Source organism: Genypterus blacodes, unplaced genomic scaffold (genome assembly GCF_046128005.1).
Source record: "Genypterus blacodes isolate CSIRO-AG114 ecotype Tasmania unplaced genomic scaffold, CSIRO-AGI_Gbla_v1 ptg000067l_1, whole genome shotgun sequence".
Lineage (NCBI taxonomy): Eukaryota > Metazoa > Chordata > Actinopteri > Ophidiiformes > Ophidiidae > Genypterus > Genypterus blacodes.
This window is the reverse complement of record NW_027466879.1, coordinates 6,710,938-6,735,577: the sequence shown is the minus strand read 5'-3', so window position 1 is coordinate 6,735,577 and position 24,640 is coordinate 6,710,938. Positions and strand designations below refer to the sequence as shown.

The 24,640-nt window shown below is 40.1% G+C and overlaps 3 protein-coding genes across 4 annotated transcripts; 1 reads left to right on the top strand and 2 right to left on the bottom strand.

Moving 5' to 3' along the window:
* Positions 1-1,456: 1,456 nt before the first annotated feature.
* Positions 1,457-8,366, bottom strand: LOC143004929 (uncharacterized). The gene is made up of 13 exons (XM_076156112.1): positions 8,187-8,366; positions 6,885-7,054; positions 6,527-6,664; positions 6,177-6,294; positions 5,800-5,980; positions 5,328-5,469; positions 5,061-5,216; positions 4,728-4,783; positions 4,183-4,358; positions 3,316-3,716; positions 2,925-3,021; positions 2,048-2,267; positions 1,457-1,945 (listed from the first exon to the last, which is right to left on the bottom strand). The coding sequence occupies exons 1-13, from the start codon at positions 8,310-8,312 to the stop codon at positions 1,725-1,727; spliced, it is 2,202 nt and encodes a 733-aa protein (XP_076012227.1). The 5' UTR covers positions 8,313-8,366; the 3' UTR covers positions 1,457-1,724.
* Positions 8,367-9,773: 1,407 nt separating this feature from the next.
* On the top strand, positions 9,774-17,979 carry arfgap2 (ADP-ribosylation factor GTPase activating protein 2). Of its 2 annotated transcripts, XM_076156099.1 has the most exons (17): positions 9,774-9,906; positions 11,022-11,140; positions 11,393-11,465; positions 11,621-11,752; positions 12,687-12,767; positions 13,053-13,146; positions 13,425-13,481; positions 13,883-13,927; positions 14,672-14,724; positions 14,985-15,121; positions 15,247-15,378; positions 15,571-15,699; positions 15,797-15,949; positions 16,059-16,185; positions 16,571-16,658; positions 16,758-16,882; positions 16,980-17,979. In XM_076156099.1, the coding sequence occupies exons 1-17, from the start codon at positions 9,835-9,837 to the stop codon at positions 16,998-17,000; spliced, it is 1,638 nt and encodes a 545-aa protein (XP_076012214.1). In that variant the 5' UTR covers positions 9,774-9,834; the 3' UTR covers positions 17,001-17,979. The 2 variants fall into 2 exon arrangements, with proteins under 2 accessions (XP_076012214.1, XP_076012215.1); XM_076156100.1 differs by lacking the exon at positions 13,883-13,927.
* Positions 17,980-19,221: 1,242 nt separating this feature from the next.
* pex16 (peroxisomal biogenesis factor 16) lies at positions 19,222-24,521 on the bottom strand. Its single transcript, XM_076156102.1, has 11 exons — positions 24,246-24,521; positions 24,059-24,094; positions 23,839-23,915; positions 23,499-23,632; positions 23,040-23,140; positions 22,786-22,866; positions 21,369-21,521; positions 21,006-21,078; positions 20,569-20,688; positions 20,400-20,464; positions 19,222-19,807 (listed from the first exon to the last, which is right to left on the bottom strand). The coding sequence occupies exons 1-11, from the start codon at positions 24,370-24,372 to the stop codon at positions 19,749-19,751; spliced, it is 1,026 nt and encodes a 341-aa protein (XP_076012217.1). The 5' UTR covers positions 24,373-24,521; the 3' UTR covers positions 19,222-19,748.
* Between the last annotated feature and the right edge of the window lie 119 nt (positions 24,522-24,640).

The following is a 24,640-nucleotide window of genomic DNA, read 5'->3' as shown; positions in this document are numbered from 1 at the left end:
GGGAACCAGCGTGGGAAGTACACAGGCCAAGAAAACATTCGACTTTGATGCATGCAAGTGATAATGCGCCGCGAGGCATCCAGGAGTAATTAAAGAAGCAGATTTCTGTCACTGTCCTTTGCCGGCTTTGTTACTGGGGTTTCAACCTCACTTTAATGAGGTCAAGTGATACAGCTAATTAATTTTTTTATGGTACTTTCAAAAGATTCTTTTAGCGGCTGTTGAATTGGTAACAACGATTATGTTGAAGAGAGAAAGATGCCAACTGCACAGACGGATCCTGGCACTGAGAAGGAAAAAACGCTTTAGATACGCTGTTAATGACAATAGAAATAAAACAACCAGTTGATGAAGAGCTGGAGGCTTAGTGGGTTTGAATCCAGCAGTGGTGTTTATGTGTGGACTCAGCTCGTTATGGTTGCTTCTCGTATGTGTATGCAGGGGAGAACTGGAGTAAGTATGTGTTGTTTTGGTCTACTCAGCCTCAGCCAGGACCTCAACATGCAATACAAGTTGGAGATCTAGTACACCTCCATATGTCATGTGTACTTGGAGAATGGTAGAATCCTATTAATTCTGTCAATGTATAGTTTACCTTAAATGCATTTTGCCTTAATCACAGCACAGACAAGTCATTGGAGCATGAAGTGCATATAAAACTACATTTGTGTCATTTCCACATAACCTTTGCTGGCTGTGGCTATCTGCTGTTGCTCTGTTTGTCATCCAATTGTCTCAGTTAACATGAACATTACAGAGCCTGTTTACCTTTATGGTTTTAGTTCTCTTCTCTCTCTCTGCCTCTGCTTCTCTCCCCCCGTATGTAAAAACAATAATCTGTATATGGCAATGTGATACACACATGGACAGAACCTTGACATTGTGGATTCACTAGTATCACTCTGGTACAGAAGACAATGAACCAGCACCAACAATGCTATTATGCACAATCGGTCTGTATAAATCTGTTGGCTCGAATCTCAAATATGTCCCGTAACTGTATGCTCATTGTCATGTCAAATGCTTTACTCAATCAAAATATCCATTAAAAAAAGTGCATGTAAAGTGCTTTAGTAAAAAAACAACTTGTTAGTTATATGTAATCTTACTATGAAATTTACGGCTATGTTTATATGTATGTTGAATAATCTGTTCAGATTCAGAGTCCTAACTAAAGCACATAGATTCCTTTGCTGACTGTCTGATTATCCATATATGGTGTTATTGGTTGATGAGCAGTGAAAATGATTCAACACACAGGCACACTACAAACACAAAGCTGACACAGAATTAAGTTTATTGCACAATAAAGATTTCAAATCAAGTATCATAATCATCATCACAATTCCAGTAAAATGCATGAAAAATTAATCGTAAGAATGAATACTAGTTCACATTTGGTTTCTTTCTTGCTAAACCTATGAGATCAATGCTTGCACTCCTTTTTAAAAAATCCTAACTAACCAGTCTGACATCATACAACTGCTTGTTGTTCTCTACTGGAACTTGCCTGTGTGGTGTCAAGCTGTTTTCAACAAACTGTGGGCTGTATTTCCACATTTTGTTGCTTAAATACCATGAGGCACACCGTCACAGATCAAATCCCAAATCAATTTTTTTTTTACGTAAAATGTCGAAGCTGTGCAGAATTCAATTGCTATCAATAAAAATCCCACCAGCCCTGAAGAGCAAGAAAACTCTAAGTAAAACACCGCTACGTGCTTTCAGCCCAGAAGAGCATTAAAGTCATCTGATTTTGTTTTCTTTACAAAGTGACGAAGAATCAAAGCCAAGAGCACCACAGCTACTATGAACAAACAGGCAAAGACACCAGTGAGGACGTGGCTGCTGAGCATTTCCTGGATTGTGCGTCCGCCTTCACTTTCTGTGCTGACTCCCTCACCTCCTCCCTCACCTCCGTTTCTTGCTTTGGTGTCAGGAGAAACTGTAGACAAAATTAACAGATTGCATTAAACTGTATATGGAGATAGTAAATGTATAATCAATATTATACATTTGCATAACTATATAAGCTAATATTATTAACCTGCGCTGGTATCACTCTCTTGAGCAATGAAAACATCATCATCAACAGCTGTGCTGTCCTGTTTGACAAACTGCAGGGGCCCCTGGGTAACAGGGTGGCTGTTTGTCTCCATGCCCAGGTCGCGTCTGCGTCTGCGGGATGGATTCTTCAGACAACCACGGGCGCATCTGGAGACGGGATTCCCAGACTCGCACAGGATGACCGAGCAGGTGATGTACAGCTGCAGGTGGGTAGTGTTTAGTTTAGTTTTCAACTTTGAACCACTGTGTCAATATACTGCATGAGTGAGTGCATAAGTGATGCGTTACACATGTTAGTGAAGTCAAAGTATAGTGTTCTGAGCGTAAACAGTATACTGTATACTATCCCCCTGGATATACGATATGTGGTGTGACTAAACTAATTGTGCATTCATTCAAATGTATTGGTCCTAAATAGCATGTCAATATATGCATATTCCATATATGTTAAACATATACATTGATTTCATATCCAGTATACAATTGGCCAGCATGCATAGTGTGGCATATAAAGGGAAAGGACATCTATCTGGCATTGACAATATACTGTATATATATATATATATGGTTTCATGGGTTTTGTGAATATTACATGATGGGACATATACTATACATAATGTTGACATGTGAGAATGTCACAATGTTACATTTATTTAATCGCCACTAAGGAATGAATCAAATCAAATTGAATTCATACACAGCATACATTAAATATAGTAGGGAAAAACATACACTACCTTAACTTAATTGGAGCAGAAGAAGTCATGACCACAAAATGGATATACTAAGGAACACTCTTAAAAAGGTCTTTATGGCCTGTGTAAGTAATAGTATGCTATAGGTTTGATCTGATGTACCTGTTCGTGGTTTCCAGTAAATCTGAAGGCTTGAACTGCAAAGTTGAATGAGTCAGGATCAGTCGGGTGGACTGTGATTGTTTCATCCTTCAAACACCTTTAAAGCAGAAATCAGTAGAAACACAACTAGATTAAGCACAATATTCTTAAGATAACACATTCTTGCTGAATTTAAGTACACCTACATAGCTAAAACTGGTAGGTTGTTAATCTGAATGCATACCTCTGCCAAGGCCAAGCAAGCCAAGACAAGATTTGTCAAAATAATTTAAGAAAAACAAATCCTGCTCTCGCTCAACCAAGAAAACCAACAAGCTAGCCAACCGATGCTGGGGAAGATATAAGCACAAATATCACCACAGAACAACAGATGTGCATGCTCAGTGCTCACCCGTTACTGATGAGGTCATAGAAGAGGGGGTTTTGGGGGTTTTCATCAGGAGTGGCTCTGCATGATTCAACAAAGAGAGTCACATTTGGCAGCTTAGACTGAGCCTGAATGCCCATATAAACCATTTCCAGCAGCTTGACCTCCACCGGATATGCATTGGGATCCACTTTGGTAGTAAAGTTGCTGTCAACGAATATATCAAATGTGTAGCCAAAGCTGCCAAAGCTGGTCTCTGTGAAAATATAGTCTGCGTTGGGAAGGTTGTAGTAGTTTGAGATGCTCATGCTTTTGGTGAACTGGCAGGAGAAGCCAATCACGACCTGCTTTCTTCTGGTTATTATTTCGGTGGGCAGCACAAAGGAGTGGATCTCATTCTCAAAAATGATAAAATCACCTTTGTCCTATATTTAATAGAAAAAGAAAAAGAAAATGCATTAAGTCCTAAACTAATTTGCAGAAATGATATAATCATATGTACTCTTTCTTTTTCTGCTTTTAATAGAGAGTTATACAGTAAAAGCACTGCATTTAAAAAGCAGTTAGAAGCTTTGACAGCATATATCAACAATTTAAATCCTGCTGGATGCCAAAGGGGCATTATGTCATCAATACAAGACTGAGATACAAGGTTTGTAATGGGCATAAATGAACATATCTCAGAATGTGTGTCTGTATATACACAATCACTGGCTACTCTAGCTCTCAGATAAACAAGTGGAGAAAATTGTACTCTGATATGTAAGTTATAAAAAGGTACTGAGTTAAGAAGAAGAACAAGAAGAGGTAAATGCACTTCTCTTCTCTTCCAACCTCTGACCCTCTTGCTACAATTTTCCTTCCATTACCCTAACCATCTTTGTTACTAACCTCAGCATTTGTGCCGCACGTGGAGAAGGACATGGTGCCCATGATATGTGTGTCATTGGAGGTGAGAGAGCAGCTGGGGTCTCTCAGCTTCAGCCAGTTCTTGTCAATACCAGGCATAGAAGCTTTGTCCACGAATACAGTCATCCGGTCGGCAGAGCATTCAACATTGGCTATGCCTGTAGATTACAATGCAGATCAACTTCTTATCCATCAAAGCCGCAACAGTTTTGCAATCTTTCAGACAGAGAGCACCAACTTGAACACAGCTAACTGTAATTGACATCATAGAAACATAAAGATCTATAACTCACTGGAGCAAACCTTTGCTAAGGGCTACCTAAAGGTTACAGCTCCTGTGGCAAATATTGTGCTACAAAAGTACAACACCACTCTTTCTTATTTGAGAGAATATATATATCTCAGAGTCTCATATTCAGTGAGAATTGTTATACGTGTAATCTGAGATTAGACTGTTGGTTTTGCATGATCAATGCTGTATATTGCACTGTTACAACATTACAACGATGATTAATAATTAAACAAACCTTTCTTGACAGGTGTTCTGGTAACCAGGACAATGACACACCGCATTTCTGATTGGCTGAATGACAAAAAAAAAAGTTCAACCCAACCATTCAGAAAGAACTTCCAGAAAGTGATAAAATACAATAGACTAGAATAGTTGATTTGAGAACATTTTTCATTAACTGTAAGCCAGTGAATGATATTTGAGTGTGTGACATCAGAGTCCTTGATGAAAACCCATTTTTTTGTAAAGGTTGGTATTTGTATTAAGGATGAAGCTATTCTTTTCCTGTTGGAGTAAGCAACATATCACAGATCCTTTGGTAAGCATACAAAGAATCAAGCACACTCACGATTCAGCCGTCTCTGCAGTGAAACACAGCGGGACATGTCTGTGTAGGTCCTGAGGCTGCGGTGTCCACCTCAAAGTGACTTCAGCTTTTCCCAATGTATCATTTTTGAACTCTTTGGTCATGTTCACAGGGCCGCTGATCTGGAATTCATGTATGCTTCATGGAAATGAAGATCAAATTTTATTCATCTATCGAAACTGAGTTTGTATTTTCAGCACATTGAAATACATAATGTTTTTTTTTTATATATATAACCAAAAGAAGTACTTTGAGTGGAGAGCCTGCGCTTGGATATAAAGTTGGAAAGCGTGACCCACTGCAGCTTGTTGCAGGTCACCATGGGAGGGCGTCTTAGACAGGAACTGGGGCTGCACTTGACCAGCTTCACAGTTTGCCAGTGAAGGAAGAACTGAAACGCACCAGACACAACAAGTCAACAAAAGGCTTCGACTTTTAATGCGATAACTGACAAATAACAAGCAGATGTGCCGAATCAGATCAAATCAATGACTTGTGGTTTAGAAGTTTACAGTGATTATTACAGCGCAACCGTCAGACAGACCGGCACTAAGGTGTCATAGGTTCTTCCTGGGTTCATGTACAACCTTTCTTACACGTTTCATTGTAATCAGTCAATGCCGTTTTGTGATATCCTCACACACATTAACTCCAGTATTCACAGATAACATTTATGAACTTCGTGACTCATTTATTTCATGCCAAAGGTACATGTACTCACTCTCCAAAGCAAATTGCAGTGTAAGTTGGCAGAGAGGAGATGATTTGATGGGCCCTCTGACCACGGACGTTCCGTCTGTGTAGGTCAGCGTGATGTTTTCTTTTGCATGATCCTCCATAACCAACTCAAACACGTGGACACCGGGACTCATCTCTCCGGTAGTTCTCAGTTCGCATGTATTCTGAGTGGATATAAGGAGACACATGAAGGTTGTCATCATTAATGTGTGTTTTTATGGCCTTACACTGAAATTTGTAGAAATGGCAAATCAAAATGATCAATTGATAAATAGTTTGACTTTCTTTACAACAGTGAGTAGAGTGATCAGCTCATGTGAAATATTTTTGCTTTTCCTGTTGTTTAGCACTTGAAATTACCTCATCCAGTTGAATGTTTAGAGGCACGCCGACGTCTGTAACAAAGCGACACCTCACATTATCTCCATCAGGATCATAAGCCAGAAGACGCAGACGGGAGAAGCAGTTCTGATTGGCCCTGCACAAACACAAAGCAGTGTGAAGTTTGGCTTCAATAAGGAATTGTTCAACTAAGCTCAACTGAAAATGCTGCCAATATTATTTTACATGCAGGCATTACAGAACAGTTGTTTCTGTGTTATATGGAAGTGTTTCCTGTGTGTATGAACATACACATACATATGCAAATGTATTGGCTGTATTGGCTGCTCTGTTGTGCCTCTATTGTCCTGTGTTGCGTTTCAGTTTACCTTAAAGAAGCCACTGTTGTCGTCACAGGACATTTGTTGAGTGAGCGTGTGTCAGATCGAATTCCTAAATCCACTACTGCAAAACTATTCCAGTTTCTTCTTCCATTGATGTTCGACACCCAGCAGCAACCTGAATCTCTACAATGAAAAAGGTGGAATGTATTGTTAGCCATTGACCTGCAGTGTAAAGAGACTTACATACAAGAATACAAATAAAAGAATTGTTAAAATGCAAACACATTATCATGTTTCACATTCTATTTCACATTATACTTCTTGTGTGATTTCTTTTGACAGGCCTAAAGCCTAGCAAGAACAAAATTAGACCAAAACGTGTGTTTCTCTGATTCAGGCTTACGTCAGGCTAAAGTTGTGGTTACGATGCGATACGGTGTCTGTGGTGAATCCTTCAGCTTGGCACCACCTGTCTTCGCCTGTCTTATCCGAGTCAGTTTGTACGAAAACTGATGAGTTTGAGAGTTGACTTTGGCAGTTGTCTTGGCCGTTCTGCCTACGATGGAAGTTTACCTAAAGGGTTTAGGAACAACAGTGTCAGTATGAACACTTTAAGACAACTTCCACTTTCTCATGTTTCAACTTTAATAAATTCTTGATAGACATGAAAGGGGGGTTACTGCAACACTTTCAACATGGCATTTATTATTAGTCAACTGTTTTAATACGAATTCCAATCTCCTATCAGTGTTAGGACCAATGCTTTTCTTGCTAAAGCAGTTTATGAACACACAGTCTTTGGAGTTACTAGTGCAAAATGTGTTCAATTTAAAATTCCTTTTCTAGTGATCAGACACAGGACAGGGCTGGGGAGGCTGTATGTTTGGAATATTCTGGATAAGTGAGAAATCTCGTGAAGAGTATTTAATTAAATGTAATCATTTTCACAAAAAATGCAAAGAGGATCAATCATCGTGTTTGAGGGAGGGAGAAGAGAGAACTAATTCGTCATGGAGCAGACTGACATATTCTGCTGACGTCACCCGAAGCCACCCACACAAATTGTCGGCATTAAAATCTTAAGTGGGGATCAGAAGCTGTTTGTTGTTTAAAACAGAGGTGAAGAAATTGTGATGTATTGGCTGATTATTGTACTGTACTGGTAAGTTGTGTTTAAATCCGACTGGCTTTCGTTAACATTGCAATGCATAACAATAGATCTGGTTTTTGTTCATCTACACTAGGTAAAGTTTAAAGTCAGTTAACAAGTCAGGAAATGAAATGTGACACAAAAAATAACTTCCTTCTATGCATATTCTTTGTGTTTGTTTGTCACTTGGATCTATATAAGCTTTGTGAACATAAAAAGTGTACAAGTTGTGACTAATACAAAAACAAATTGCAAAATTTTGAACACTCAAGTCACAAAAAGGGACTGGTAGTGGTGCCTGTTTAGGTACTATGTGTTGAAACATTGGCAAATTTCCAAACAATGACGCAGGACGAAGTATGTAAATCACAAAATTATATTCGATAAACAAAACATATTGTATGTTTTTAGATTTATCAGTTTGTCTTAATTATCAAGAGTAAAATCCTGGCTTTTAGATTTAACAAACTGATTTATGTTTTACTGCTACTACTTTGCTTCTACTACTTTGCTGCTTGGTTTAAAAAATGTCAGTTTATAAAATTATAAAAATACCTGAATTGTCCCATCCGTTCTGATCCATGGAGGCATAAAACTGATGCTTTCTCCATTGAACTTGACCTGAGCTGACACAGCAGCTAATAACGCAGAGAACAGGAGCGTGGCTCTGGCCTCCATCATGTCATCGTGGTGTCTCCGTTGGTATGAAAGCTGTTCAGTGAGGTTTAAGCTCCCTGAGAGGCGGATCCATCTGTGTTCATCTAACTGGAACAACAAGATCAGCACTCCCTTTAAAAGAATGGAAACTAAATTCACACTTAGCACAAAACGCCATGGAGATTTGCCGTCATACATTTGTTACCATCTCATACTGTATTAGACAATTTTGAAAACCAAACATAAAATGAACCTTTACCGAATATAAACTAAAGAAATAGTATTAATTGTAAAACACTTGAATCTCTGTTCTATGGCAAAGCTGCACTTGATTTTAGCTTTCTATGCTTATCTACTCTCTCTCAAAATTAGGAGTATAATAATTACTTTCATTATAAACTTCAAACATCACTTCAAATATAAATAAATTGTTTAGCCTATAAAATGGCAAATGCCCACAAAGTGTTGTCTGACAAAATGAAAACAAACTGAATACAATTTCAACTTTAGATGATTTAGACACTGCATGAGAAACAATAATGGTGTTATGACCGCTCGTCTTGATCATAACAGAAAGGGGAGACCGCACAGTACAGGGTTTGGTTCAAACAAAGGTTTGTACTTTTAATTAACCAAAGCCAGCCAACGCATTATAGTGCATACTGTTGTTCTCTTCTGATATAGCTTATAGCTCAGCCCCATCAGACATGAAAGAGAACCATGTACTAGCACACATACAAATCTTGACACACACTAAACAATGCAGCAGCAAATGTGGAGTGTGTTTTCAGTGCACAATAAATCCAAATGCAGTTATGTCATTGTGAAATCTACTTTGTTAATCACAACACAACAGAGTTACATTAGACCCGGTTACATTTGTACAGGTTCATATCGATATTTGACAAAGAAATACAGGTCAACATTGGAACAAATTAGATGTTTAACAGCAAGTAACAGTATCAAGTAGCTTTGCATTATCATCAGCTGGCTGTGCATTGTCTCTATCATGTTTCCTTTTTGTGCATACAATTGTAGGATATTTTGGAGATCATTTTTTATTCAGAAAGAGGGGGAAGAGGAGAGAGATAGAGACAGAGAGGAAGAAGGAAGGTTGTACCATATAATAATATTGTTGTTGTTAAACATTATACGCAGACCCTGAAGTAGAATACAAGTAGACTGTACCACATATCCGTGTTCTCTTTATTGTTATTTTTTCTTTTCTTTCCCTTGTTTTTGTTTCGGCGTCATCTTGAACATTGCGTCATAATTGTACAGTATCATGTTGCATTGGCTCTTAGGTTTGCAGGACTGAATCACATCCTATAAAAAAAATAGAAAAAGTTTGAGTTTTTTAAATGTTTGAGTTTTTAAATGTTTTTAATGTTTAAATTTGTAGGTATGAAACACACATAATGTGGTTATTAAAACGTTGATCACGGTTGCATTGTGTAAAAAAGAAAAAAAGAAAAAAGCTCATGCGATTTAAGTCCTACAAGGACCCGTACTGACGTCTACTAATGGAAAGTGTCAGAGTGGCAAAATGGCTACGGAACCAAATAAGACTGAAATCCTTACTATTTTCAAACGATTAAGATCTGTTCCTACCAACAAGGTAAGTTTAGAAGGTACAGTAGGTTTATATGTGTCGTCATGTATGATGATCTGTACTGCCACTCGATGGTTTGCCTCAGAAACTGTCAGCTGGCTAACTGTTTTCCTAGCTCATAGGCCAAGCTACACAGTCAAACGGTGCGCTAAAGCGCTTGGGCTGCCTGTGTTTTGTATAAATGAGTGTCCGTGCTATCTGATGGCTTAAGCGTCTTGCTGTGGTGGCAGATGTTTAAAGCGGGATATTTCTAATAATTTGTATTGATCTTTGGACAGGGCAACAAGGCGGGAATACTTATCTATCCTCTTGTCGTTTTCAACATCAGCGCTAACAGGTTAAGGTCTCCAGTTAACTTGGCCACCATTGAACTGCTAACACTGGTTTAGCCGTCATACAGGAAGGCCACGTATACGGGTTGTAATGCTGTTGAAGCTAACCGGTTCCACTTACACACCGTTTGAAACGTAAAATGAGAAATTGAACGTGAATGACGACCCATTGTCAATACAACGGACATAATATAGCTAAAATTCCCAACACCTGTGGCCACATTGATGTTATACGTGTGAACATCTCATTTTAATTGAGAGATATGCTCATGCTAGCATCTGGCATATGTTCAGTTGTATTGTCATTTTTAAATGGTCCCATGTAAATTTGCCTTTCCTCTTTACGTTCACTGTACCATTTAACATCTCGCCCATTATTGGAAGCCCTTTTTGGCCATTTAATGTTATTCCTGACCTGTTAAAGTTTGAACATACTGTACATATGCATTTGTTGTATACACAATATTCAAAATGAGGGGCTCTATTTTTCAGGGCCAAATTCTGGCTGCCATCCTTTAACTTGTTATGCTTGAGTGTATTTTTTCACCTGTAAGTCTTATATTTGATAGGAATAGATACTTATAACCCGAAAGGATGAATTTCAGCGATATTGAAGAAAGAACTGCAGTAAATCCTCACATATGTTGTACAGTTAACATGTCCTATTATCTTTCAAATTTAGTAGGTTATACCAGCCGGTCTTTGTTATTTAGTGGTCATTGTTGGATGTATCCATGCTTTGCAGTGTCAGTAAATGTCTAAATCCGAAACCACGGTGTTTCTACCCAGGCTTGCTTTGACTGTGCAGCTAAAAACCCTAGCTGGGCCAGTATTCCATATGGTGTGTTCCTGTGCATCGACTGCTCGGGGATCCACCGTTCCCTGGGAGTTCACCTCAGCTTCATCAGGTACATGCCAGCTTCTTTCAGCTGATCATGAGTCATCATAACAATGCATTGTTCTCTGACTATGGTGCGTGGATTAGCATAGACTTGTCCCATAAATAATTGTAGACGAATTAAATTGAATCGAATACATTTAGGGCCAAAAATGTACTCCATTATTATTGACCATATCTATAAGTAATGAATCAAAACAGCTCTACTTGCAGTTTGAGTCAAACAACTATCCAATCTCCATATTCTGTCTTTTGCCTTTAGATCCACTGAGTTAGACTCCAACTGGAACTGGTTTCAACTTAGATGTATGCAGGTTGGAGGCAACACCAATGCGGTAAGTCTATTTGGTGGATTTGATATCAAAGATGTCTGTTTGACTTTGGAACAGTTTTCCAAAGGGTTAGATAGTGTAAGTTTTGAATTCTAGGATGTACAGTATATCTCAGGTTTCTAATGTGAATAACAAACTCCTGTCCTCCTCCTGAGCAGACCGCCTTCTTTCGCCAGCATGGCTGTTCCACAAATGCCACCAATGCCAAGTATAACAGTCGTGCAGCCCAGATGTACAGGGAGAAGGTTCGGCAGCAGGCCAATGCGGCATTGTCCAAATATGGCACGGATGTAAGTATGAATCACTTTTGAAAAGACAGCCATAATTGTTTTGCACCCTCAGCCATTCATACAAATCAACCTAGATAGTATCTTGTGATCTTTTATTGTCTGAGATTCCTTCTAGTGTAAGATGTAATTTACATCCCCCTGTTGCTTTGAGAAGGCCGAGTGCAGCAAGTGTTCCTATTCAGCGTCATTAACTAAATTCCAATGGCAGTCTTATTCTTTATGATGCTCAAATAAGCAAAGACAACTGGATGCTGGAAGACACAGGGGGAGACGAAATGAAACAAAAAAATTCCATTCCACTTTAAGAGCAGACGACGTCTGGCAAGTAGGGATGTGAAACTGATCATTTGTTTTTGCACAGTGTTTAGATTGGGAGTGTGTTTGAGTGGAGTCCCGCAGATGGCAATATGAGGGGAAGGTTGACGCTACGCTCCCAATATGGTGGACATAGTGTTGAAATAAACAGAGCAGTACTTGTGTAACCTGGGGCAGCAGAAAAACATGTGGCTGAGATTGGAGTGAAGTTCCAAACATCTTATCACATTTGTCCTTTACCTCAGCTCGAGTTTGAGACCAGTTGGAGTTAGTTGATAGTGATAAATCTCAGAAACACTCCCTCTCAGTGGTGTCCTGAACATAAGCAGGGAAGGGAAGTTTTGAAGATTTGGAGGCACCTCAACAATTGGTTTACAGGCAATCGGCAGGTTTGTGCTTCCAGCCTGCTGCAGGCTACGTCAGGTCAATGGTCTGTGCCATGTTAAGAGAGTTCACAGTCCATTGGGTGTGTACACGTCAGTATGAAGATCTCGTTAGAAGCACTTATCTGTCTCAACTGTAAAGCTCTTTTCTTCAAAGCTTTTTTTTTCGCAACATTATTGAGGGAATTGTGCGATTACATCTAAATGTCTTAACACCCCTCATCTCTTCATTGCAGCTTTGGATTGAATCATCTGTTGGAGGAACACCTGCAGTTCCTGAGAAGAAAGAGACGGACTTTTTTGCAGAGCACACACAGGTTTGTTGCCATCACGACTGAGAAAGCTGCTGCCTTTAAAAAATCACTTTGTTATCTGGGATACTTCCGATTAAATAACATTTGACAGTTGGTGTCTGTTGTAGTCATTTGCTATGATCTAACAGTAACCATATTAAGCATTAATGTCTCTTCATCCAGCCAACATATTGTCTCTTATCTAAGTGGAATATAGTCTGATTGGTGCAATTGTTAGCAATGGAAATTCTATGTTGAGGAATTCTGCGGACTAAAAACCCCATCTTGGTATTGTTGTCACGTCTTCAGCTTGCTGGTGATTGGAACATGGCACAGCCCTCTGTGCCCGAGCAGAATGGAGCCACTGTCACTGACGCAACAGCCAAAGGCCAGGATGATAACAGTAAGTCAAATCATACAAATATTTATTTTATAAAATGATGATATCCCTCTACATTATGTTTTTCACTGCCATGGGTCAATAAACAGGTTTCTGCTGAATCTAATAGGAGGCATAGTTCTGTTAATGCCCTGGTGTCCAATTCTGATGTTCTTATAATGAATAATTGAATAATAAGCTGGAAATGGCTGTTCCACATTCCATAAATTCCCAAAAAAGTTTGACAAATGTTTTGCGTCTTGTGATTTGTGACATCTTGGTGTGTGTGTGGTTCCTGTCAGGGCCGGAGGAGGGGCCGAGCATCGATGGACTGAGCAAATCACCTAAAGGCGCCATCGGTGAGTCTGTCAGTGTGTAGATGGATCAATCAGTTCAATGGTGTCAGTTGAACCTCCTGAGCTGTGCTTTTCTCTGTCAGGGAATCTTAAATTGAAAACATCACTTTGGACTCTGAGACTTGTATCAGGCATTGCTCACTGTCTCTTATTAAAAACCTTTGCCTGGACAGTTTGTTGATAAATTGAAAACTAAAATGTGTAGATAAATCGATGAGCTGCAGCCCAATTCCAAGATTCATTTCCCTGTGCCTGCGATCACACCTTCCATTGGCTGTACAGGGTGCTCAGACACTCTTGTGTATTTGTTAGTCTGATTGGAAAGAGAATTTCACTTTATGTCAAATCTGCTTCTTCTGTATTGTTGAATATGATGGTGATTGCTGGTTTATGCTGTCCTGAAGAGGACTCCATGTGTTTGTCATCACGCAACGTGCCGATAACCAAAGGTGATCAGAGTCTGCACAGCTGCTCTTTGCCCGCTGACTGGATGTGCTTCAGATGTACAGTTGTATTGTAAAGGAGAGATCAAAACATTTCACTAACTCCAGCACATTCATAGATCCTGAAACACCAGGATCTCGTGTGTGTGTGTGTGTGTGTGTGTGTGTGTGTGTGTGTGTGTGTGTGTGTGTGTGTGTGTGTGTGTGTGTGTGTGTGTGTGTGTGTGTGTGTGTGTGTGTGTGTGTGTGTGTGTGTGTGTGTGTGTGTGTGTGTGTGTGTGTGTGTGTGTGTGTGTGTGTGTGTGTGTGTGTGTGTGTGTGTGTGTGTGTGTGTGTGTGTGTGTGTGTGTGTGTGTGTGTGTGTGTGTGTGTGTGTGGTTTGAGTTCTTGTATTTAATTTCTCACCTCAGGTTCTTGTGAAAACCAAACTGACCAACATAATTACGACAAGTGCTTTAAAGTGTTTGTCATATTTGGATATTCTGAACCAAACTAATGTTCCGGCTCTAGATGTTCTGTGGTGTGAAGGCTTTCATGTTAACAGGGTTTGTGCTTTCTGCTTGCAACTGTTTGATGGGTTGTAGCTTGAGAATTAACAAATGCAGCTCAGATGACACAGTTCTGTTTCTCCATTTTGCCTACTTGGCTAAAAACTATTTCAAAAAGAAATCTCTTAAATTAGTTATCCTGTTTGCCTGGCGGCTAATTGTTTCACTTATTTATTTTATATTTTTTACGGTTGTGTTACAGAAATTAAATCCTCCCTTATTGGGAAGAAGAAGCCTGTGGCTGCCAAAAAAGGGGTAAGTGATGTATCCACCAAAGCACAAACTGTCCTAGGATCACTGAACTCCCATAGAAGAGCAGAGCCACACCTCTTTAAAGAAGGCCACAGATTAAGTGACATAAAGATGAACCTTTCTTTACTTTAGTGTTTACACCAATAAGTGCAAAGATGGAGTCAGCTTAGAATAGTTGCTCTAACATCGAACTGGACAAAATCTTATAAACATAACTAACTTTAACAACTTAACCTGGACCTTACTTGTTCCCTGTGCTGCAGCTGGGTGCTAAAAAAGGTCTGGGTGCCCAGAAGGTGAGCAGTAAGAGTTTCTCTGAGGTGGAGAAACAGGCACAAGTGGCTGAGAAGATGAGAGAGGAGCAGGCTGCCGAGGTGAAGAAACAAGCAGAGGAGTCTATGTAAGCAATCCCTTCTTTTTCCAGTTCCAATATTCCCCACTGAAGACCAAACGCATTCTAATTGGTAACTAATATCCCAACACGTGCCACCTGCGTTCTGATGTCTGTTGTGGCGGCTGTTGCAGTGTGGCGTCCATGCGTTTGGCCTACAAGGAACTTGAGATCGACAGAAAGATGGAGGAAAAGAAGATCCAGAACATGGAAGGCAAGAAGAGAGAGCAGGCTGAGAGGCTGGGCATGGGCTTTGGCAACAGGAGGTAACGCATCACAACAATGATAAAAACAAATGATCAAATCAGAAGCTGTTATATTTTAGTTTTCTCTGACTCAGTCTACATTATTACAGTTTTGTTATCATTTTGTGTATTGCTGGAGGGCCTTAGCAGTGAAGTGTTGAGGTCTGGTTTGTTTTTTTACACTTACATAAATGTGTATGGCTCCTGTTTCAGTGCTGTGTCACACTCAGTGATGTCAGAGATGCAGGTGATTGAGCAGGAGAGCCCTGTGGGAGCAAAGACCTCCACTCGCTCCAAACTGGACATTTTTGACGAGCCTGGATTCACCTCTGGACCGCCAAAGTAAGTGACATGAACATCACATTTCTACGTAGCTAACTCAAAATGGGAAGTTATGACTCACTAAAGCAAATCCACGTTTTGTTTGTTTGGCTTTCAGGTACAAGGACAACCCTTTTACCGTCGGCGACAGCTTTGGATCCCGGTGGGATACAGAAGGGGGAACCGCCTCTTTTACCACATCCTGGGCTCTGGAGAAAGACGAGCCAAAAGAGGAAGTTACCATCTCAAGTATACAGCCAATTGGAGAGAGGTATACACACTGATGATAACACACGCACAACGAGCTCATGCATGCATGATAAAAGCAGTGTCGCGGTGTCGTTCTGCTGTCTCACACATCCTCCTTCTGTATTACTCAGACTCCCCAGTAGAAGAAAAGCTGAGGTTTCAGCTCCAGTGGCCGAATCGAGCGAAGCCAGGGAGAAGTTTGCCAATGCAAAGGCGATCTCCTCCGACATGTTCTTTGGTCGGGAGAACAGCATGGAGGTGAGGAACCTTGAACTGTGCAGTCAAAGCTGTCGATACAGAATTTGTCTTAGTTTAGTTTTCATCTCCAGTTTAGTGCAAAACATAGGCTGCAAAAGTGAAAATACGGATTTGCAGTGTTTCTTTTAACTAATAGAAATAATATGGGTTTATTTAACAATATTAAGATCTGAAGTTGACAACCAAATGCTTGGGTAAATATGATCTGCACAGCTGCATTCTCTGATTAAACTCAAGAAAATCTCTCCCACTATCTAATCAACAACCTGAGCGTGTTATGGTTGGTTACCTTCCTGCAGTTTGATAGACGTTAGTTGTAGAACCTGTAGAGTGATGCAGAGTACTACAGATACACAGGTGTTGACTTTGTTTCCTCATCTGTCAGTATGAAGCCAAGACGAAGCTAGAAAGCCTGTCCAGCAGCTCGGCCATCAGTTCTGCTGACCTGTTTGGTGAGGGCGCTGACCATAAAGGTAAGGCCGCAGACGCGCCGCCACGTTCTCTGTAACCATATGGGATTAGATTGAACATCCAGTAATGAAACGAAAGTAACACTCCAGTTGTCGTTCCAGGGAGGGCGGCAGGTTTTGACAGCGTTCTCCCCTCCGGCCCAGACATAGCACAGTTCAAACAGGGGGTGAAGACTGTGGCAGGAAAGATGGCCGTTCTCGCTAATGGGGTTATGAATACGATCCAGGTGAGGAATTCTTCGGCATCTTACATTTTAGGAACTGATTTAAAAACATTAAAACACCACACAAATTAACAAATCTGTCGTTTTGTTGTTCGCTTAGGATCGCTATGGCTCCTACTGAACAGAACCCAGAAGGCCGGGCATTGACCTGCGGGAAGAACCAATGCCTGTGTAGACCTACCAGCCTCCTGACAGACGACAAGAAGAAATGATTGCATGGGGAAAGACGCAGACCTACTCATCTGTCCATTTTTACAGACAATTAACAGGAGTGAGACAGTATTCTCTTCTCTGGTTCTCATTGGCACACTCATCATGTTTATTTTCATAAAGAAAACTATCGGAGGTTGCAGTCTTTTCTAAACCATGAGTTTTGTTGTAATTTACTCATTTGTCAGTCGTAGATTTTCAAAGAGTTAATTACACGATATTTTATTCCTCATAACGTGAACCGAGATGTTTTAACTCATATTATCAAATGTCTTTCTTTTTAGTTTTGTTATTAAAAAAAAAAAAAAAGGTTCAGGAAATATTTTAAACTTTCAGCGTTAATTTGAAGAAGAAGATCAAACCCGTGTTTCATAAACTGCATTCAGTGTTCGGGTCACTGCTGCTGATTCCATTTCTGTTCATTTACATAAAGCACTGACATCCAATAAGTTCCTATTCAGTGTTTTACGTCTCCTTCACCATTTGTGAGCTTGGAGTTAGGGTTTGTGTCTGTGTGATGGTGGCTTCAGAGACACTTGAGCATGGAGTGTGTGATGCCTCAGCATTGTCTTTATCAAACTACTAAATCCCCAGAAATGTCTAGTAAGTGGGTAACTGTTCTGATGCAGACGTCACATAGAATCTCCAAGCCCAGGAAACAAAGTTTTGACTATGCATTTCCATTCTCAGACCTTCAAAGATTTTTACTCAAATCCCTGTCCGTCAAATCCAACTGCCTCAGTTTACGCTGTAAAAAAAAAGAGGTTCAATACTTTTTCTCTCTTTGCAAGTTAACCTTTAATTTGGAATGATTGGTGTTTTTATTTTGATTGTTAAACCTGTTAAATATTCCACATATTCATTGGTGACTCCTGACCTTTGTGACCATGCGTCTGCGAAAAATTAAAGGGGTTTATTATGAACCTATTAAGCTACCTACTGCAGTTTCCCTGATATACAAATGAAGACCGACTGTTTGCAGATAGTTTGACCCGAGGTTTTGTGGAGGCAGTGTGCAGATGTGTCCATTTAATATCTGAATCAATTTCCCAGCATGTTTTAACAGCTTGTATGGATCAAATCGATCCGTCCTCTGTTTGTGATACAGCTCAGTCATTGCGTTCACTCCCTTTCCCTTCAGACACCGTCACTGCAACTGTCCACCCTGTTGATGAAATTCTTGAAACATTTTGTAAACTCATTTTGTTGCCGGATGTCACACAGTGTGTCATGTTTCCAGTGACGATGACTGAATGTCCCTCCCATGAGACAAACTCTCCAAAAGGCAATTAAGACATGGATTGAAAGGATGAATCACTTGACTATTTATTTGTAGGCTACAAAATGAAACTTCCATATGTTAATAAAGTTTGAAAATCTCCGACGTCCTGTACTCTTTGACTTCACTCAAGCACAGTGCGTCTACAACCATGGGATGTATCTTTCTGCTGATATTAACATAAGTAAAACAACCATATGGCCAGAGAGGAATTATATGAAACAATGTCACTCTCAGCTACTGCAACACATTATCATACAGTCAACAACGACATGTCTCCACTACAATGTGTAAATTACTGAAAAATATAAGCGATTATAAAACTCAGACATTCACTAAATTACCAGAAAACACTGCAATGTAATAAGTTTGTATGGACGGGTGTTTCAAGGCTGTAATGAAAGGCGTTTGTCCGCTTCTATCAGCATTAAAGGGAACATATTGTGCTTTTTAAACATTCCTATACACACTTCATTGTGTACATACAGTAGGGAAAATGTATGTTATTAAGTGATTGCACATGGATGTACTCAATCATCTCCACATGCATTTCCTCATCTGCCTTGCTTCCACTCATACAACGATTAAGCGATGAGTGGACATTCTGCAAACGACTGAATCCTATTTCATTCATGCCTTACTCACATTTTTTGCCTTAATGGTATAATGTATAATGTAGACAAACCCTTACAACCTGAAATCTTCATTTTGTTCAGTTGTTGACTTCCTTAACATAACGTGTCAACATGTGACACACAGCGAGTATCTAAATGTCATCATCTGTGGGTGTTACCAACTCAGGCATGATGAATCCAGGCTGGTTAAAAAAAATAGAAGGCTTTTTGGGAATGTGCCCTGAAGAGACAGTAAAACTGCACTAAGTGTGCACAGTGGTGCTGCAGTAAAGGAGGATGGCTATAGGGCAGTGTGGGATTTATCCATTAATCCACTGCGAAAGATTTAACTAGACCCCTAAATGAAAAGGTGAACAGGATAATCTGTATAATATGTCCCCTTTAAGGTTTCAGTGTACATGAGCAGATGCTTTTGGTCAGTTTGAAAAAACAGAGAAAATTGCCGTGAAGGAAATAAAAAATCTCCCTGATTGGCATGAGAATCTGATCTTAATCTTACATTGAGGAAAGCTCTTGGCCGCTGCGTGGCAGAGAAGAAATCATGAACCATCAGAGGTTGAGTGCAACTTTAAGGTGTTCACTGTCTGAAGGGGCCAACATTTGAAAAAACGCTCCAAACAGGTTTGAGACAAATGTTGCAGGTCTGTGTGTCCCTTCCTCTGCAGTTAAGTCCTGGTGGCTCTCTCCTTGCTGCTCGTTCTGTTGACTATCAGGTGTCAAAAGCTCTGAAGACGTCCAGAAGGTTTTAGCCCCAGTTGTAAAAATAGATCTTCTGCCAGACGGGGAGGTAATCCATCAGAGGGCCTGTGTAGAAAGGGTGATCAATTAGGATCAAACACAGCAATACACTCGCCGTGTTGTTCATCACTCTAAGCATCTTCCAGGCAGGCCAGCGATTAACAACCATCTTCATTAATTACCAGAGCCTGAACTAATGCATTCATTGCTTCTTCTTTTTTTTTTTAACAACTGCCAACTAAAATCTAAAAACGATCTGATTAGTGATAGATGAAGAAATGCAGCAAATCATCACATTTTAAGAGATGAAAGGAGAAACGTTCACTGTGGGGTTTTTTTGCCTCATTGTTTGGTGTGTGTCTTTTTGGAATCAACTACAAAATGAAGAACTTTCCATAATCCTTCATTTATTTTGATATTATTTTAGAGTGAGATTTGTTTGTTTAAAAAAAAGAAAATTGGCAGGAGTGGCAGAATTCTTAAAAATTTCAAGCCAACACTTTGCGTCCTCTCTTGTCATGGATTTTACAGCAGCAAATGAAAGCAAAAGCAATACGAAGTCAAATTGCATAATCACTCCATAGGCATACTGTACCTTTACATAACTAAACACGTGCAAAGGTACTCTAAACATCATGGAGCAGACAGGACGACTTACGTGCGATGAGCCCGATGCCTGGAACGTGATCGGCCAGCATTCTGAGCAGGAAAAGAATCTTTGCCCTGCAGCAAACAAAAGAACAAACATAGAAAACATTACACCAATATCCAAATGGTGACATTAAAAAGTATTTCTGTATTTGAGGGGCAGGATTTCCGATACTCACGCTGAGTATCTGTCGTAGAAAGGTGAACGGAGAAGGTAGTAGAGAAGAAGGAAGCCTCTCCTCCTCATCTCTGATCTCTCCCATTGATTCTTAAATTTGGTTTCACTGAGAACAGCAAAACTACAACAACAAAAGATGAATAAAGTGAGACGTGGGCTACATGCTGCATCTAATCATCAACCTCTGCATTTTAAGTCATTTTACACAAAAATAGATTTTACTTGACATCAGAATTCCTTGCCATTCTGATTTGCATGTCTCTTCTGATTTGTTGAATAATACCCAAGTTGCAACAAATCCATCTTCTCCACCATCAAATGTAAATAAGCCAGTATGGCCGTTCAAAGATGTTTGTTCTCAGATATATACACAAAGAAAACAACAAGTATCAACACCTGCAGTGTGAATGAGGAGACAAAGCAAAGTGTTTGTTATACCTGGAAAGTTCCAGAGCTCCAGAGACGAGCCACGGCTTCCAGGACTGTTTCCCACAGAATCCAAGGCAGAGGACTGCAAGCGGGACAATGTGCTTTAAGGAAGAAGACAAAAATCCCAAAAAGATTCTCTAACAGGATGAATCCCTGTTCACTGCTGGAACAGAGATTCACTTCAACACCTCTTCTTCTTCCCCTCATGTTGCATTTAGAGGAGTGGCTTGTGTTTTTAATGTCAGTCATCTCTGTTTACTGATTACTATGAGACCTGAATGGTGAAAATACCACCAAATATACTCTACCTGTGTGTTACATGAGCATAAAGGAAGCTTTGACTTCATGCGTGTGTCTCTGAGGGAAGGATACGGTGCACGAGAGGGCGTCCGATGTACAGAGACTCGGCCACGGTCTCTTGCAGGCTCAGCTCTGTGGGTTTGCTGAGTAGCTTCTCCTTCTTCAGGCTGCTCCTGTTTTTGGTCTGGGCCGGAGCTCCCCACAGGCGAGCGTGCAGGGAGGGAGCTGCAACCAAACAACAGAGACGGGTTGGGTGACCGGGTCCAAGACCAAGTCCAAGTGGCGTGGTAGCTTATGATGTAGTTTGAGAGGGATAACAAAAATACCTGACGTCTTTCTTTAAGATTAATTAGTGTCTTTGGAAAAATATGTAAAACAGATCAACCTTTGTTTGCTTTGTTTTTGTTTTACATTTACATATAAAACAACAAAGCAGCTGGAGGACATCTAGATTCTAGAAGGATCTGTGATCTCTCCTGTTTGTAGCAATGAGAGACACTAGTTGAACCTGCTGATCAGATCTTCCTTGGTATGGCCTGCCCTCCTCAGCTGCATGTGAGACTTCAGAGCAAGAACAAACCACACACCAAAATGATGGATACAACTGCCAATACCTGCATACAACCACCAATCTGCATTCCGCTTGATCAGCTTTCCCTTTGACTGCTTTCAAGTCATGTCCACAAAAGGTCTGCCAGGAACTTTCATAGTGTCATGATTGATAAGCAACCAACTGTCAATTTGGCTGTGTACGATATCAAGAACATTAACCCTCCCTGTCTGAGTATGCGGCACAGTGACTGGTATAGATGCTTATCCTCTCACGCCTTACTGGCAGGTCTACCAGCATGTGCATTCAAACTATTACAAATATTCCACAAAGTGCAGCTCGTCTTGACCACAACAACAACAACAACAACAATAAGGCCCTAGATCTCTATTCTGTTTGACTAGAGATTCACGTCTTGGCACTTACTCTTGTTGTCTCTCTGAACGAGTTTGTTCAGCCAGGTGTCAAACAGGCTAATTGGCGGGTAGATAATATCAGATTGCAGATTGCTAACTATGCATTCAACCTGTTTGGCTGCATAGATCTGAAACCATAAATCTAATTCAGGATACAATTATCTTGATTGCATGTGTTTGAATAATATGAGCCATGGTTTCTAATCAGCAGTGAGAAAGGAGGTGAAATAAGGTTAAAGGTTATTTCATAACTCTCTGTATGGTTTAGGATCTAGCTTTTCTGTTAAGACATGCTGGTGAAAATTTTATTTTTTCAAGTTGACAAAACCCATGCCAATGACATTACTGCACAAATTATTGTATTGAATTGTTTGAAATGTAACTATATGACACTGCAAAATCAAAGGCAGGATGAGAAACAGCAACAATCCTACAATCACAAAGCATATCTGGTGAGCAAAACTGTCTTTTATATTGGATTATATATTAGAAAACAAAGTCATATTCTAATAGCAAGTCTTACCACTGCCTAGTGGCCTGATGACTCGTCCTGACCTCTGACCCACAAAGCAGCTGTCTTCTTTTTGCTCCTGGTTACTCTCTTCTGTGCCGAGGAGAAGAAGGAAAGAAAACACGATCAAACATGATCAAACTCTTCTTAAGGATGAGAAAACGCATTCATAAAGCAAACTGTGCACTAAACCTCCAAAATCCATCTAGTGGAGAAAGACGGTTTTAATGTAGGTCATGTGATGGGGAGCTAGACACAGGACTGACCTTCGTTACCAAAGTCTGCCTCTCTGTTGAGAGGGATTATGGGAGGTGAAGTCTGGATGCCAGCTTTGTACCACAGAAGAAGAAGGACACGAAATACTGCCCTGAAAATGAACAACAGAGAGATTTCAAACAAATTCAAGGGTTATTGTACTATAATGTAAATATATGGCAAATGTGTGGAATGCAATAACTCATTACTTTCTAAAACCTGAAATAAAACACACACACACACACACACACACACACACACACACACACACACATACACACTTTCACTTATCAGAATTACTGGGGAGAAAAAAAATATCATTATCAAAACATTTTAGAAAAATCTAATATTTATCAATTGGGTCATCACAACATCATAACCTCTCATACTTTGTACTTCATTGCAAAACATGTCAGTGCAGGTTGTCTCTCTTCTCTTCTCCTTAAATGTCCAAAAGGAAGAGGTCATACTTCAAAATCTGGATGAGTCCGATGACCAGCCAGCGTCCGGCTTCACCCCACAGTTTGGTCGATCCCATCTCCAGGAAAACCTCCACATATTCCAGCACAGAGAGCCACGTCAGGAGTCTCTGCTGGGAAAGAGACTGAACAAGACACACAGGAGGAACAATGAGCACAGACATAACATGAGGTGTTAACCCCTCTAACCCTCTTACTGAATTATGTTTCGTATGTATAAGTGGTGAAACTTTAAGTCAGTGACCTGATCATTCTGCACAGAGCACCTATAGAGAGCATTCATCTCTCCCACTACCAAAATTATTGATTTATTGACAAACACTTCACTCACCACAGGAAGGGCACATCTGAGCCCTTTGCGCAGAATGCTGTCATTGAAGAGCACCAGCAGGTTGGAGGCAGAGTACACTGAAAAACAGTCACCAGGAAGATTATTCATTCAAAACAGTGTCGAAAGAAAATGCATTGTGTTGTAATGTATTACTGTATTACTCACAGTTTACATTGGTGTCGGCAAGTTAGTCTGAAACTGTTTAATTATGGTTACTTACCGAGCTCAGATATTTCATGTGAATCTGCAAATCGCCCTGCAAAATAAGAGTCGAAGTAAAAAAAAAAATGTTAACTTTATTGAACTTTAATATGTCCACATATTAAGTGTGCGTGTGTGTATGTTACATTGTTCTTTATTTTAGCATTTCTTTAGTCCCACCAAAATCTGCTGTCATGTTCACTGACCTGCGATCAGGTAGGATAGAGTCCGCACGGTGCTCTCCAGCTGTGCTGTGGTAGCTGGATTCTTCCTGACATACTCAGTGTAGCGCTCATAGTAATCTCTCAGCTTGTCAAAGTACCTGAGTGACATTTCAGATTAACTGTAGAGCGAAAACCACACTATTCATTGAGCCACTGTGTTAGAAACTCAAATAATCTGATGGTTTGCGAAACATCCGGATCGTCAGACGACTGCCAAAACAAAACTTCCGCATGAGTGAACCGACGATCATTGGTGTCCCCCGCTGCACGGCTGCAGCGCTCTGGTTCCTACCCTGTTCTCTCTTCTTTCTTTTTTTTTACCTTTTTAAACAGTAGTTTGAAGTGATGCTCCATTTTAGTTATTTTCTTTCTCTCTT